The sequence below is a fragment of the Leucopleurus acutus genome, assembly GCF_964270905.1.
Source record: "Leucopleurus acutus genome assembly, chromosome: 17".
Classification (NCBI taxonomy): domain Eukaryota; kingdom Metazoa; phylum Chordata; class Mammalia; order Artiodactyla; family Delphinidae; genus Leucopleurus; species Leucopleurus acutus.
The window spans coordinates 38,435,257-38,450,097 of NC_139159.1; the positions used below are offsets into that span (position 1 = coordinate 38,435,257).

The 14,841-nt window shown below is 36.8% G+C and overlaps 1 protein-coding gene across 1 annotated transcript in view; it reads right to left on the reverse strand.

The window, feature by feature from the left end:
* Positions 1-14,841, reverse strand: part of PIP4P2 (phosphatidylinositol-4,5-bisphosphate 4-phosphatase 2) — a gene marked incomplete at both ends in the record, with an annotated part of 84,466 nt that overhangs the window by 45,320 nt on the left and 24,305 nt on the right. The window contains one exon of the mRNA XM_082858689.1: positions 2,156-2,262. Within this exon, the coding sequence (XP_082714815.1) occupies positions 2,156-2,262 (107 nt within the window). The remainder of the gene's footprint in view (positions 1-2,155; positions 2,263-14,841) is intronic.

Below are 14,841 nucleotides of genomic sequence, written 5' to 3' on the forward strand. Positions count from 1 at the left end.
TGGAAACACAAAAGACCCCAAATAGCCTAAGCAATCTTGAGAAAAAAAAAACGGAGCTGGAGGAATCAGGCTCCCTGACTTCAGACTATACTACAAAGCTACAGTAATCAAGACATTATGGTACTGGCACAAAAACAGAAATATAGATCAATGGAACAGGATAGAAAGCCCAGAGATAAACCCATGCACATATGGTCACCTTATCTTTGATAAAGGAGGCAAGAATATACAATGGAGAAAAGACAGCCTATTCAATAAGTGGTGCTGGGAATACTGGACAACTACATGTAAAAGAATGAAATTAGAACACTCCCTAACACCATACACAAAAATAAACTCAAAATGGATTAAAGACCTAAATATAAGGCCAGACACTATCAAACTCTTAGAGGAAAACACAGGCAGAACACTCTATGACATAAATCACAGCAAGATACTTTTTGATCCACCTCCTAGAGAAATGGAAATAAAAACAAAAATAAACAAATGGGACCTAATGAAACTTAAAAGCTTTTGCACAGCAAAGGAAACAATAAACAAGACAGCCCTCAGAATGGGAGAAAATATTTGCAAATGAAGCAACTGACAAAGGATTAATCTCCAAAATTTTAGAGCAGCTCATGCAGCTCAATATCAAAAAAACAAACAACCCAATCCAAAACTGGGCAGAAGACCTAAGCAGACATTTCTCCAAAGAAGACATACAGATTGCCAACAAACACATGAAAGAATGCTCAACATCATTAATCATTAGAGAAATACAAATGAAAACTACAATCAGATATCAGCTCACACCAGTCAGAATGGCCATCATCAAAAAAATCTCCAAAGAATAAATGGTGGAGTGGGTGTGGAGAAAAGGGAACCCTCTTGCACTGTTGGTGGGAATGTAAATTGATACAGTCACTATGGAGAACAGTATGGAGGTTCCTTAAAAAACTAAAAATAGAACTACCATACGACCCAGTAATCCCCCTACTGGACATATATCCTGAGTAAACCATAATTCAAAAAGAGACATGTACCACAATATACATTGCAGCTGTATTTTCAATAACCAGGACATGGAAGCAACCTAAGTGTCCATCAACAGATGAATGGGTAAAGAAGATGTGGCACATATATACAATGGAATATTAGCCATAAAAAGAAACAAATTTGAGTTATTTGTAGTGAGGTGGATGGACCTGGAGTCTGTCATACAGAGTGAAGTAAGTCAGAAAGAGAAAAACAAATACTGTATGCTAACACATATATATGGAATCTAAAATATATATATATATATATATAGTCATGAAGAACCTATGGGCAAGATGGGAATAGACACAGACCTACTAGAGAATGGACTTGAGGACACCTGGAGGGTGAAGGGTAAGCTGGGACAAAGTGAGAGAGTGTCATGGACCTATATACACTACCAGATGTAAAATAGATAGCAAGTGGCAAGCAGCCGCATAGCACAGGGAGATCAGCTCGGTGCTTTGTGACCACCTAGAGGGGTGGGATAGGGAGGGTGGGAGGGAGGCAGATGCAAGAGGGAAGAGATATGGGGATATATGTATATGTATAGCTGATTCACTTTGTTATAAAGCAGAAACTAACACACCATTGTAAAGCAATTATACTCCAATAAAGATGTTTAAAAAAAAAAAAGAAAGAAAGAAAAAAGATAAATGGGCAGAAACAGAGTAAGTAAAATATGAAAAAATCTGTGTGCACTGCATATAGCAAAAGTAAATTTTCTTTGTGAAACTTTTGTTTCAAATATATGAGTGTGTGTATGTATGTATGTAGATGAACACATATGAATTTTGGGTTGTAAAATAAAATGTATTTTACACTTGGCATCACAGCCAAAAGTTTAAAAACTGTGACAAGCACTGATTTGAACTATTTATTTTCTCTCTCAGAGCTTCAGATTTGTCAGCTATAAGCTGGAAATAAAAATAACAGCAAATAAAAAAAAAAGCAAATAACTGTAACCATTAATTTCAAACTAAGCAGTATTATTCCTTTAACAGAGAAAAAAATGCTGTAGGTCATATAATTACTTTGAGGAGAAAGACTGTTTAGAACAAACCTGCCACATAATGAATCTTTAATAAGTACTTGTTGAATGAACAAATGAATGAATGAATGAATGTTCATGTCTTACCAGTTGGGTCTTGGACATCCTATTCGCCGTGATGTGTCCTTACAAATGAGGAGACAATTACAAGGGCATCTAACATACTTCTTCCCTGTTGGGGGGTTTTTGATTGGCTATATAAGAGAAGAAAATATAAACACAACAAATTAACCAAAGTACAAATTGCCAAAACTTGTTTGTATATAAAATGGAAATTATTCTTAAAATCTAAGGCTCCCCATAGTGCTACCAAAGTACACATTAAGGAAAAGTGCATCGTAAGTGATTTTTTTAATTTTATTGAAGTATAGTTGATTTACACTGCCGTGTTAATTTCTGCTGTACAGCAAAATGACTTGGTTATACATATACATATTCTTTTTCATATTCTTTTCCATTATGGTTTATCACAGGATATTCAATATAGTTCCCTGTGCTATAAAATAGGACCTTGTTTTTTATCCATCCTATATATAATAGTTTGCATCTGCTAGTCCCAACCTCCCAATCCTTCCCGCCCCAATCTCTCTGCCCCTTGGCAGCCACAAGTCTGTTCTCTACGTCTGTGAGTCTGTTTCTGTTTCATAGATAGTATCATATTTTAGATTCCATATATAAGTGATATCATATGGTATTTGTCTTTCTCTTTCTGACTTACTTCACTTAGTATGATAATCTCTAGTTGCATCCATATTGCTACAAATGGCATTATTTCATTCTTTTCAATAGCTGAGCAATATTCCATTGTATATACATATATATATATATATATATATATATAAATAAAACACATCTTCTTTATCCTTTCATCTGTCAATGGACACTTAGGTTGTTTCCATGTCTTGTCTATTGTAAATAGTGCTGCTATGAACATAGAGGTGCATGTACCTTTTCGAACTAAAGTCTTGTCTGGGTATATGCCCAAGAGTTGGATTGCTGGATCATATGGCAACTCTGTTTTTAGTTTTTTGGGGAACCTCCATACTGTTTTCCATAGTGGCTGCACCAATTTACATTCCTACCAACAGTGTAGGAGGGTTCCTTTTCCTCCACACTTTCTCTAGCATTTATTATTTGTAGACTTTTTAATGATGGCCATCCTGACCAGTGTGAGGTGATACCTCATTGCAGTTTAGATTTGCATTTCTCTAATAATTAATGATGAATCATAGGTGATTTTAAATAGCTCAAATGTTGGTAAACACTCTATAAAATTTGGGGAACTGTAGAGATTTAATTAGAAGGGCATATTTCAAAATTAGTTTGTATTGGCCTGGAGTTGTTTTCCATTTAAAGTTCACAGGACAAGGTCATTTATCTGCCTGGCCAGGGGCAAACATTCACTGAGGGTTCTTGCACATGTCTGAGAAAAGCAAGCTCAAAGAGAATAGTAGGGAAAGAGGAGTATATCACAAATTTGAATTTTTCTTAAACTTTACTCACTAGAATACAAGTGATTAATTTTATGGCATCTTTTAGCTTAAAAAACACTTATTATAGCTCCTAATGCTAGCATTTCCTTTTTTCTTTAACTTTACAGTAAATTTAAAAGTTAGAATAAATAACACCAAAGAAAACACTCCTCTCATTACTAGGACTTAAGCTTGTTAAAGCAAATAAGCTCTGATGCACTGAGAGGAATGGAACACCACTCCTGTGGCATGCTTGCCAAAATGTTTAACCTGAATTTAATCACAAGATAACATCAGACAAACCCAAATGAGGACCATTCTACAAAATATCTTACCTGTGCTCTTCAAAACTGTCAAGGCAATAGAAGACAAAGACTAAATTTCAGATTAAGGGAGATTAAAGAAACATGATAATCAAATGCAACATGTAATTCTAAATTGACTCCTGGACCAGATTTTTTTTTTTTTAATGGAACAATTGGGCAAACATGAATTAAGTCAAAAGATTAAATAACAGTATTGTATCAATGTTAATTTCCTGAATTTGATAACTGTAGTGTGATTGTATAAGTGAATGTCCTTTTTTTTTTTAGGAAAATTTACACTAAATTTTGGTAAATTTACACTAAAATGTTTAGGGGTAGAAGAGCACCATGTCCACAATTACCTTAAAAGGTTTTGAAAAAAATATTTATTTATTTAGAGAGAGAAAGCTACTTTGGCAAAGTGTCAATGTTTGTGGAATGTGGGTGAGCGGCCCACATGGGAATTCTCTATACTATGTACTACTCTTTTTCTAACTTTCTGTAAGTCTGCAACATATTTTTTTTAAGATTTAAGAATTTTAAGTAAATAACCTTGGTAGAAATATATATAAGTTAGCAATACGCCATCTGCAATTTATTAAACTATATTATAGATAGAATCTGACAATCTAAAATTCACAAACATCCAGAATGTGTTCCTATATAATCTAAAGTATCAAGAAGCAGAATTTGTCTTAATTTCTCTGTATACATATTTTACCATTAAGTAAATGTGTGTTGGGCAAATGACAAGATTTATTTTTATACAGACATACCTCATTTTACTGTGCTGTGCTTTATTGTGCTTTGCAGATACTGTGCTATTTTACAAATTGAAGGTTTGTGGCAATCTTGCATTAAGGAAGTCTATCAGCATCATTTTTCAAATAGCATTTGCTCACCTTGTGTCTGTGTGTCACAATTTTGGTAATTCTCACAATTTTGGAATGTTTTTCATTATTATAATATTTGTTATGTTGATCTGTGATCAGTGATCTTTGATGTTAGTACTGTGATTATTTTGGAGTGCCACAAATTTTGCCCATATAAGACAGCAAACTTAATCGATGAATGTTGTATCTGTTCCAACTGCTCCACCTAGTGACCCCTTCTCTCTCCCTCTCCTTGGGCCTCCCCATTCCCTGAGACACAACAATATTGAAATTAGGCCAGTTAATAACCCTACAATGGCCTCTAAGCATTGAAGTGAAAGGAAGATTCACACATCTCTCACTTTAAATCAAAAGGTGGAAATGATTAAACTTAGTGAGGAAGGCATGTCCAAAGCTGAGACAGGCCAAAAGCTAAGCCTCTTGCACAAAACAGCCAAGTTGTAAATGCAAAGGAAAAGCTCCCAAAGGAAACTAAAAGCACTACTCCAGTGAACATACAAATGATAAGAAAGCAAAACGGTCTTATTGCAGATATGGAGTAAGTTTTAGTAGTCTGGATAGATGATCAAACCAGATACAACATTCCCTTAAGCCAAAGCCTAATCCAGAGCAAGACCCTAACTCTATTCAATTCTATGAAGGCTAAAAGGTGACAAAACTGTAGAAGAAAAGTTCGAAGCTAGCAAAGGTTAGTTTATGAAGTTTAAAGAAAGGAGCCATCTCCAAAAAATAAAATTGCAAGGTGAACTGCCAACGGCCCAGCTCGCAAATTCCAGATATCAGGAGCAGCTCTGACCTGGAAACTCTAATCCAAATTAATCCAACTCATTAGGTGCAAGTCCTCTGCACAAGGTCCCTGCAGCTAGACTAAGGGTGAAAGAAGAGGTATAAATTCCATGAAGATAGAGACATTAGCTGTCAATCACATAGAGGTTAAAGGAAAGAAGCTGAATCTGAACCCCAGCAGTCTGACTCCAGGGCTTGTGTGCTTAACTGCATAACCAACAGTATGTGTCATGCAAAACTGCAGAATTTTTTCAATTCCTGTCCAAGATGGCAGAGTAGAAGGGCCTTCAGCTTACTTCTTCTCACGACTAACTGCTGAACAACCATCGATTAAGAAGAGTGGAACCTACTAAAAAAGATATTTTACAACCAAAGACATAAGAAGAACCACAATAAGACAGTAGAAGGGGTGCACTCCTGATATAATCAAATTCCATACCCCCCCAGGTGTGTGGCCCACAAACTGGAGAACAATTATATCGCAGAAATTCTCCCATAGGAGTGAGAGTTCTGAGCCCCACATCAAGCTCTGCAGCCTCGGGGTCTGGCATTGGAGGAGGAGCCCTCAGACCATTTGGCTTTGAAGGCCAGAAAGGCTTGATTGCAGAAGCTCCATAGGACTCCTGCAGAGACTTTGGAGACTCAGAAACAGAGACTTCACTCTTAGAGGGTGCACACAAGGTCCTGTGTGCACTGGTAGCCAGGGTAAAAGCAATGACTTCATAGGAGCCTGGGGCAGACCCACCTGCTGGTCTTGAAGGGTATTCTGGGGAGGCGGGAGGGTGGCTGTGGCTCACTCTGGGGACAACAACACTGGTGACAGTGTTACCAGGGGACATTCATTGGTGTGAGCTCTCCTAGAGGCCAACATTTTGGCATCAAGACCTGGTCCCACCCAACAGGCTGTAGGCGCCAGTGCTGGGATGTCTCAGGCCAAACAACCAACAGGGTGGGAACACAGCTTCATCCATCAGCAGACAGGCTGCCTAAAGGGTTCCTGAGCACACAGCTGCCTCTAGACACACCCCTTGATACAGCCCTGCCCATCAGAAAGCCAAGACCCAGCTCCACCCACCAGTGGGTAGGCACTGGCTCCACCCACCAGGAAGCCTGCATAAACCTCTAGACCAGCCTCACCCACAAGGAGGCAGACACCAGAAGCAAGAAACCACAGTCCAGCAGCCAGTGGAACTGAGTCTACAAACACAGGTCAGAATCTACCCTGGGACCAGCTGGTCCCTGGCCCTTGGTGATGAGAGGGGACTGTACTACTGGGACACACAGGAAATCCCCTACAGATGGCCACTTCTCCAAGGTTGAGAAACATAACTAACCTTCTATATACATAAAAATACAAATAGAATTTTAGACAAAATGAGAAGACAGAGGATTATGTTCCAGACGAAGGAAAAAGATAAAACCCCAGAAGAACAACTAAGTGAAGTAGAGATAGGCAAACTACCCAAGAAAGAGTTCAGAGTAATGATAGTAAAGATGATCCAAGAACTCAGGAAAAGAATGGATGCTCAAGCAAGAACTTACAATAACTTTTTAACAAAGAGTTAGAAAATATAAAGAACAACCAAACAGAGTTGAAGAAAACAAAAATGAAAAACACACTAGAATCAATAGCAGAATAAATGAGGCAGAAGAACAGACAAGTGAGCTGGAAGACAGAATGTTGGAAATCACTGCTGTGGAACAGAATAAAGAAAAGAGAATGAAAAGAAACAAAGACAGTTTAAGAGATTTCTGGGACAACATCAAATGTACCAACACTTGCAATATTGAGGTCCCAGAAGGAGAAGACAGAGACAATGGGCCTGAGAAAATATTTGACGAGTTAATAGCTGAAAACTTCCCTAACATTGGAAAGGAAACAGGAACCCAAGTCCATAAAACCACAGAGAGTCCCATACAGGATTAACCCAAGGAGGAACACGCCAAGACACATAATAACTGAACTGATAGAAGTTACAGATTAAGAGAAAATATTAAAAGCAACAAGGGAAAAGCAATAAATAACATACAAGGGAATCCCCAAAAGACTATCAGCTGATTTTTCAGTGAAAACACTACAGGCCAGAAGGGAGTGGCATGATATATTTAAGTGATGAGAGGGGAAAAACCTATAACCAAGAACACTCTACCCAGCAAGGGTCTCATTCAGATTTGACAGAGAAATCAAAAGCTTTACAGACAAGCAAAGTAAAAAGAATTCAGCACCACCAAAAACAATTTTACAACAAAAGTTAAAGGAACTTCCCTAGGCAGAAAAGAAAAGCCCACAACTACTAACAAGAAAATTATGAAATGGGAAAGCTCACTGGTAAAGGCAAACATAAAGTAAAGGTAGAAAATTATCCACACACAAATATGATATCAAAACAAGTAATCATAAGAGGAGAGTACAAATGCAGGATATTTGTAATGCATTTAAAATTAAGAGACCAGCAACTTAAAACAATCATGTATATATAGAGAGACTGCTATATCAAAACCTCATAGTAACCACAAATCAAACATCTATAATAGATATACACACCAAAAAGAAAAAGAAATCCAACAAACACTAAAGTTAGTCATCAAATCACAAGAGAAGAGAACAAAAGAGGAAAGGAAGAAAAAAGACTTAACAAAAACAAAACCAGAACAATGAACAAAATGGCAATAAGAACATATGTATTGATAATTACCTCAAATGTAAACAGATTAAATGCTCCAACCAAAAGACATATACTGCCTGAATGGATAAAAAACAAGACCCATATATATGTTGTCTACAACAGAGACCCACTTCAGATCTAGGGACAAATACAGACTGAAAGTGAGGAGATGGCAAAAGGTATTCCATGCAAATGGAAATCAAAAGAAAGATGGAGTAGCAATACTCACATCAGACAAAATTAGACTTTAAAGACTGCTACAAGAGACAAAGAAGGACACTACATAATGATCAAGAGATCATTGTAAGAAGAAGATATAACCATTTAAAATATATATTCACCTAACACAGGAGCACCTCAATATATAAGGCATATGCTAACAGCCATAAAAGGAGAAATTGACAGTAACACGATAATAGTGGGAGACTTTAACATCCCAGTTTCCTCAATGGATCATCCAGAAAGAAAGTCAATAAGGAAACACAGGCCTTAAATGACACAGTAGATCAGATGCACTTAATTGATATCTATAGAGCATTCCATCCAAAAACAGCAGAATACATTCTTTTCAAGTGCACATGGAACATTCCCCAGGATAGGTCAAATGCTGGGCCACAAAGTAAGACTTGGTAAAGTTAAGAAAACTGAAATCATATCAAGCCTCTTTTCCAACCACAACACTATGAGATTAGAAATCAACTACAAGAAAAATACTGCAGAAACCACAAATACATGGAGGCTAAACAATAGGCTACTAAACAACCAAGAAAAAAAGAAGAAATCAAAAAATACCTAGAGATAAATGAAAATGAAGATGCAATGATCTAAAATATATGGGATGCAGCAAAAGCAGTTCTAAGAGGGAAGTTTATAGAGATACAAGCTTATCTCAGGAAAAATCTCAAACAAACAACCTAACCTTACACTTAAAGCAACTAGAGAAAGAACAAACAAAACCCATAGTTAGTACAGGAAAGAAATCAAAGAGATCAGAGCAGAAGTAAATGAAATAGAGATGAAGAAAACAATAGAAAAGATCAATGAAACTAAAATCTGATTCTTTGAAAAGATAAATAAAATTGATAAACCTTTAGCCAGACTCATCAAGAAAAAAGGGGAGAGAGGCCAAATCAATAAAATTAGAAATGAAAAACAGAAGTTACAATGGACACCACAGAAATACAAAGGACCATAAGAGACTAGTACAAGCAATTATATGCCAAGAAAATGGAAACTTAGAAGAAATAGACACATTCTTAGAAAGGTGCAATCTTCCAAGACTGAACCTGGAAGAAATAGAAAATATAAACAGACCAATTACAACTACTGAAATTGAATCTGTGATTTAAAAACTCCCAACAGACAAAAGTCCAGGACCAGATGGCTTCACAGGCAAATTATATAAAACATTTACAGAAAAGTTAACACTATCCTTCTGAAATTGTTCCAAAAAACTGCAGAGGAAAGAACACTTCCAAACATTCTATGAGGCCACCATCACCCTGATACCAAAACCAGACAAAGATACCACAAAAAAAGAAAATTACCTGCCAATATCACTGATGAACTTAGACACAAAAATTCTTAACAAAATATTAGCAAACTGAATCCAGCAATACATTAAAAGGATCATACCCCATGATCAAGTGGGATTTATCCCAGGGATGCAGGGATTTTGAATACCCGCAAATCAATCACTGTGATGCACCACATGAACAAATTGAAGATTAAAAACCATATGATCATCTCAATAGTTGCAGAAAAAGCTTTAGACAAAATTCAACACCCAGTTATGATAAAAACTCTCCAGAAAGTGGGCATAGAGGAAACATACCTCAACATAATAAAGGCCATATATGACAAACCTACAGCTAACATCATACTCAATGGTGAAAGCTGAAAGCATTTCCTCTAAGATCAGGAACAAGACAAGGATGTCCACTCTCATCAGTTTTTTTTTTTTCAGTATAGTTTTGGAAGTCCTAGCTGTGGCAATCAGAGAAGAAAAAGAAAGAAAAGGAATCCAAGTTGGAAAGGAAGAAGTAAAACTGTTACTGCAGATGACATGATACTATACAAAGAAAATCCTAGATATGCTACCAGAAAACTATCAGAGCTCGTTAATGAATTCGGTGAAGTTGCAGGATACAGAATTAAAACACAGAAATCTGTTGAATTTTTATATACTAACAATGAAAAATCAGAAAGAGAAATTAAGGAAACAATCCCATTTACCATTGCATCAAAAGGAATAAAATACCTAGGCCTAAACCTATCTAAGGAGGCAAAAGACCTGTACTCTGAAAACTCCAAGATACTAAAGAAAGAAATCAAAGATGACACAAACAGATGGAAAGGTATACCATGTTCTTGGATTAGAAGAATTTATATTTTCAAAATGACTATACTACCCAAGGCAATCTACAGATTCAATGCAATCCCCATCAAATTACCAGTGGCATTTTTCACAAAACTAGAACAAAAAATTTTTAAATTTGTATGGAAAATAAAAGACCCCAAATAGTCAAACAAATCCTGAGAAAGAAAAATAGAGCTGGAGGAATCAGGCTTCCTGAATTCAGAGTATACTACAAAGCTATGGTAATCAAGACAGTATGGTACTGGCACAGAAACAGAAATTTAGATCAATGGAACAGGATAGAAAGCCCAGAAATAAACCCATGCACCTATGGTCAATTAATCTATAACAAAGGAGGCAAGACTATACAACAGAGGAAAGACTTCTCTTCAATAAATGGTGCTTGGAAAACTGGATAGCTACATGTAAAAAAAATGAAATTAGGACATTCTTTAACACCATACAGAAAAATAAACTCAAAATGGATTAAAGACCTCAATGTAACAACAGATACTATAAAACTCTTAGAGGAAAACATAGGCAGAACACTCTGACATAAATTGCAGCAATATCTTTTCTGAGCCGACTCTTAGAATAATGGAAATAAAAACAAAAATAAACAAATGGGACCTAATTAAACTTAAAAGCTTTTGCACAGCAAAGGAAATCATAAAAGCTTTTGCACAGCAAAGGAAATCAAAGACAACCCACAGAATGGGAGAAAATATTTGCAAATGATGCAACAGACAAGGGATTTGTCTCCAAAATTTACAAACAGCTCATGCAGCTCAATATCAAAAAACAAACAACCCAATCAAGAAATAGGCAGAAGACCTAAATAGACATTTCTCCACAAAAGACATACAGATGGCCAAGAGGCACATGAAAAGATGCTCAACATCACTAATTATTAGAGAAATGCAAATCAAAATGAGATATCACCCCACACATGTCAGAATGGCCATCATCAAAAAGACTACAAATAGGGCTTCCCTGATGGCGCAGTGGTTGAGAGTCCACCTGCCGATGCAGGGGACACGGGTTCGTGCCCCAGTCCAGGAAGATCCCACATGCTGTGGAGCGGCTATGCCCGTGAGCCATGGCTGCTGAGCCTGCGCGTCCGGAGCCTGTTGCTCCGCAACGGGAGAGGCCACAACAGTGAGAGGCCCGCGTACCGCAAAAAAAAAAAAAAAAAAAAAAAGACTACAAATAATAAATGCTGGAGAGGGTGTGGAGAAAAAACCCTCCTACACTGTTAATGGGAATGTAAATTGGTGCACCCACTATGGAGAACAGTATGGAGATTCCCTTAAAACTAAAAGTAGAGCTACCACATGATCCTGCAATCCCACCCCTGGGCATATATCCAGAGAAAACAATAATTTGGAAAGATACATGCACCCCAATGTTCATTTCAGCACTATTTACAACAGCCAAGACATGGAAGTAATCTAATTGTCCATCAGATGAATGGATAAAGAAGATGTGGTATATTGGAATGGAATGTTACTCAGCCATTAAAAAGAATGAAATAATGCCATTTGCAGCAACATGGATGGCCTTAGAGATTATCATACTAAAGTGAATAAGTCAGACAGAGAAAGACCCATAGCATATAATATTGCTTATATGTGGAATCTAAAAAAAAAGAACTTATATACAAAATATAATTAGACCCACAGACATAGAAAACAAACTTATGGTTTCCAAAGTAGAAGCGGGGATGAGGGATAAATTAGGAGTTTGGGATTAACATACACATACATACTAATCATAAAATAGATAACCAACAAGGACCAACTATATAGCACAGGGAACTATATTCAATATTTTGTAATAACCTATAAGGAAAATGAATCTGAAAAGGAATATATATATATGCGTGTGTGTGTGTGTGTGTATACATATGAATCACTTTGCTGTACACCTGAAACTAACACAACATTGTAAATCAACTATACTTCAATTAAAAAAATGCAAGTTCTGATGTTGAAGCTGCAGCAAGTTATTCAGAAAATCTAGCTAAGCTAATTAAGAAAAGTGGCTACACTAAATATTTTCAATGTAGATGAAAAGCCTTTTAGTGGAAGAAAATGCCATCTAGGACCTTCATAGTTAAAGAGGAGAAGTCAATGTCTGGCTTCAAAGCTTCAAAGGACAGGCTGACTCTCTTGTCAGGCTGATGCAGCTGGTGACTTTAAGTTGAAGCTAATGCTCATTTACCATTCTGAAAATCCTAGGGCCCTTAAAGAATTATGCTAAACTACTCTGCCACTACACTATAAATAGAGAAACAAAGTCTGGATGACAGCACATCTGTTTACAATATGGTTTACTGAGCATTTTAAGGCCACTGTTGAGACCTACCACTGAGAAAAAAAAATTCCTTTCAAAATATTACTGCTCATTGCTAATGCATCTGGTGACCCAAGAACTCTTATGGAGATATACAATGAAATTAATGTTTTCACGCCTGCTAACACAACATTCATTCTGAAGCCCATGGATCAAGGAGTAATTTTGACTTTCAGGTTTCATTTTTTACGAAATAGATTTCATAAGGCTGCCATAGATAGTGATCCCTCTGATAGATCTGTGCGAAGTAAACTGAAAACCTTCTGGAAAGGATTCACCATTCTAGATGCATTAAGAACATTCGTGATTCATGGGAAGAAGTCAAAATACCAAAATTAACAGGAGTTTGAAGAAGTTGATTCTAACCCTCATGGATGACTTTGAGGTGTTCAATTTCAGCGGAGGAAGAAAATGCAGAAGTGGTGGAAATAGCAGGAGAACTAGAATTATAAGTGGAACCTGAAGATGTGACTGAATTGCTGCAATCTTATGATAAAACTTTAATGGATAAGGAGTTGCTTTTTATGGATAAGCAAAGAAAGTTGGTTTCTTGACATGTAATCTATTCCTGGTGAAGATGCTGTGAAGATTGTTAAAACGACAACAAAGTATTTAGAATATTACATAAATTTAGTTGATAAAGCAGCCACAGGGTTTGAAAGGATCGACTCCAATTTTGCAAGAAGTTCTACTGTGGGTAAAATGCTACCAAACTGCATTGTGTGTTACAGAGAAATGGTTCATGAAAGGAAGAATTGACTGATGCAGCGAACTTCACTGTTGTCTTATTTTCAGTAATTACCACAGACACCCTAACCTTCAGCAAGCACCTCCATGATCAGTCAGCAGCCATCAAAAGGGAGTCAAGATGCTTCACCAGCAAAAGGATTATGACTTGCTGAAGGTTCAGATGATGGTTAGCATTTTTTAGCAATAAAGTATTTTTTAATTAAGATATATCCTTTTTTTAGACATAATGCTATTGCACACTAACAGAATAGTGTAAACATAACTTTTATTTGCACTGGAAACCAAAAAATTTGTGTGACTTGCTTTATTGCAATATTTGCTTTATTGAAGTAGTCTGGAACTGAACTTGTAATGTCTCTGAGGTAGCCTGTATTTTATTCCCACCATACTTCTAGACCTCAGTTCTCTCATTTGTAAAACAAGATGATTGAAATAGAAGATTTCAAGCACTGGTCCTCAATGCCAGTCCACACCATGTCATGTCTGGTCTACAGTAAAACAGTGGAGCTGGGGTGGGGGGGCAGCAGGGGAGATGACATTGTTCATATGCATAAGTTTTAATAGTCTTACTTGGCAAAATAAGCTTACATGTTCCAGGAACTGTGCTGGGCACTTTACCTCTGTAATCCCAACAGCAACCCTAAGAGGTAGGTATTATTACTATTATACCTCTTTACATGAAGAACCACAGTTTAGAGAAGTCCCCAAGGATATATAGCTACTAAGTGGCAGATTCAAACCCCACTCTATTAGTCTCCAAATCTCAGACTCAATCAAGTATGCAGCCAACTAGCTCCACTCTTTCTCCAGGACTTCTCAAATTTTCCATTAACTAGTCATAGATATTGCTTCTCCTTTTAACCTTAAATTCTGTGTCCTCCAAGTGTTGCTAAAGTTTGTCCATATTCTTCCTCTCTCTCATATACAGACACACACACACAGACACACACACACACAATACACAACACACACCTTACTTCCCTTCCTAATTCTATCTACTGAAGTAAAAAGGACTTTTATTAACCTTGATTTTTTTGTTTTGTTATGTTTTATTTCTTTCAATCTCCACAGGAATGTCCAGTTCCTGTTAAAGGTGGCTACCCAAGAGAATAGATACACTGACATCCTGTTTTAGGTGACATGAGGAGAATGAATAACCAGTTAAATTGAGTAGGAAACAGTGATAG